Source organism: Penicillium griseofulvum (assembly GCF_001561935.1).
Source record: "Penicillium griseofulvum strain PG3 chromosome Unknown contig_49, whole genome shotgun sequence".
In the NCBI taxonomy this organism is placed as follows: Eukaryota; Fungi; Ascomycota; class Eurotiomycetes; order Eurotiales; family Aspergillaceae; genus Penicillium; species Penicillium griseofulvum.
Genome location: NW_024467416.1, coordinates 1 through 2,323, shown reverse-complemented (window position 1 = coordinate 2,323; position 2,323 = coordinate 1). Strand labels below are relative to the sequence as shown.

The following is a 2,323-nucleotide window of genomic DNA, read 5'->3' as shown; positions in this document are numbered from 1 at the left end:
CCATCCGAGATGATATGGTGCATCACAATAGACAGAATATGGTCATCCTCCCCCAGCCGCAGCACGCACACCCTCATCCCCGGCTCAGCGGCTAGATTGAACATGGTCTTCTGTTCCCGATGTAAGGCCTGGACGTAGCTGCCATCTTTCTCGGCTGCCAGATCGATAATTCTGAGGCCCTCAAAGAAGTGCGAGTGTACAATTTGTATGCTCACTCCATCCCTCTCCTCGAAGGTCGTACGGAGGGTCTCATGTCGCTGCTCCAGTGCATGAACCGCAGCGGTGAGGGCATCAATCTCGAGCGGCCCCTTTAGTCTTGTCGCGAGCGGCATCACGTACCAAGAAGACCCGAGCGCTAACTGCTCTAAGAACCATAGGCGGCCCTGGGCATATGACAGATCCACAGGTCCGCTATACTCCATCTGCGGGATCGGACGGTGTACTTCGGATCCCTGGGATACTGTGGCGGCAAGTTCGGTAATGACGGGGTAGTCGAAAACGTCTTTAACAGACATACGAACGTCCAGTCGGCGGCTGATGCGTGTCGCTAGCTTCGTCGCCATCAAGGAGTGCCCACCAAGATGGAAGAAGTTGTCAGTGACCCCGACTTCCACGCCCAGCACGTTCGCAAATTCCTCGCACAACGCGGCTTCTAGGTCGTTTCGCGGGGCCACGTGGACCGAGGTGGGGTTGCTCCTGGGTATGACCTGTGCCATATTCGCAAGTGCCTTGCGGTCAACCTTTCCACTGGGATTGACAGGCAGTCGATCAAGCACCACAATCCGGGTCGGCACCATGTATGAGGGTAGCATGGCCCGTAGTGCAGCGCGGATACCTCCCTCAAGCAGTCGACTCTGTAGCCGTTGTAGCGGGCGATTCATGAGCGAATCCACCAAGAGGCCCTGATCCTCTGTCGGAAATTGAATTAGCACACGGCCTCCTTTATCTGGTTGCTGGAAGCGGTGGAAGACAGCATCTAGTGCCCCATTTTGCGACCGCTGTCGTGCCCAGCTGATCTCCACGCGGAATCCTGCCTCCTCTCCGACCTGGACAAGCTCGGTTGCTGACAGTGAGCGCCCGTATTGTGTCTTGCGCCGGATATCTGAGATCCACGTGGTTCCGTCCTGTGAACCTACGCTGTCGTTGAGATTAGCGCGGGCACCGGTGTCAGAGTCGGTGTTGTCATTGTTGTAATCATCAAGGAACTGGATTACATGTTGCTCTAGGGCCGTCTTTCGATACGGGATATTGCTGATAGCGACCGCTAGCACATCTTTTGAGCTGTGTAGCAGGTCAATCAGGGCATGGCGATCCATCTGGGAGATGTTGAAGTCAATCCAAGCGTCAGAGGCGATCGAATGCACGGGTAGCGTCTGCTCCTCGGACTGCTCTGATAGATCAAATAGGTGGACAACAGCCGCATACCGGTATGAGCTCAGCTCGTTCGTAGCCCTCATCTTCTTCGGTAGAATCTCAACATGTTTGACCCGGTCCGGTAGCCGCTTCATTAACCCGGTGAAGAAAGCCGGATCAACCAGCAGCTCCTCCTCCTGCTCTCCTATTTCTGACATCTTGCGTCGGACCTCATCCCTTGTTGCCTGCTCCCCAAGTATACGGATTGCTCTCGATGCAAGGAAGGTTCTGTTGAGGGCGAATGATCGTATATCTCCAAAGAAGAGACGTTGTACACCCGGCAGCTGAGTAAGGGCCTCCACCACTTCAACTAAGTACTCTGGGGTAGGGAAGTACTGGGCCACAGAGTTAATCACAACCAGGTTAGGGTGGAGCCCATCAAGTGTGCCAACATCTGTTGCCGTACCAACATGTACTTCAACCTTGCCGGCTAGGGTAGGGGTCGACTGAACCACGTCACTAACGAATGCAGCGGCTGACCGCGATGGCTCGAGGCCAACATAGCTTTTTAGTCCTTGTCCAAGGTTGAACAGAACCATGCCAGACCCAGTGCCTATCTCCAAGACGTGGCCCGGTTCCTGGCCATCGAGCACAGTCTGTATAGTGTCGTCAAGCCACTCCTGCATCTCAACCTTGTTGATCTCCTTCCCGTCGTACATCGATGTCCAGCCCATGAAGTCATTGCCCACGCGGGTTTTGCTGATGGTCGCAATATCTTCATACGTACTGTCCTGGAAGAGATCTGCCCATCCTTGCACCTGGCTACTGGATTCGTCCGGGCGGGTTGGGCCATCTATTGGAGCCTCCACAAAAGCGACCATCTCTAGCTCCTCATCGTCTTGTTTTATGGCCACCACGGCCGCGTCGTGGACCGACTCCTGGCCGAGGATTGCATGCTCCACCTCCGCCA

The 2,323-nt window shown here is 55.1% G+C and overlaps 1 protein-coding gene across 1 annotated transcript; it reads right to left on the bottom strand.

The window, feature by feature from the left end:
- Positions 1-73: 73 nt before the first annotated feature.
- Positions 74-2,234, bottom strand: PGRI_096180 (uncharacterized protein; the record flags this gene model as incomplete). The annotated part of the gene is made up of 2 exons (XM_040797331.1): positions 74-91; positions 216-2,234. 2 exons carry the CDS (start codon positions 2,232-2,234, stop codon positions 74-76), a joined length of 2,037 nt encoding a protein of 678 aa, XP_040653271.1.
- Positions 2,235-2,323: the final 89 nt, after the last annotated feature.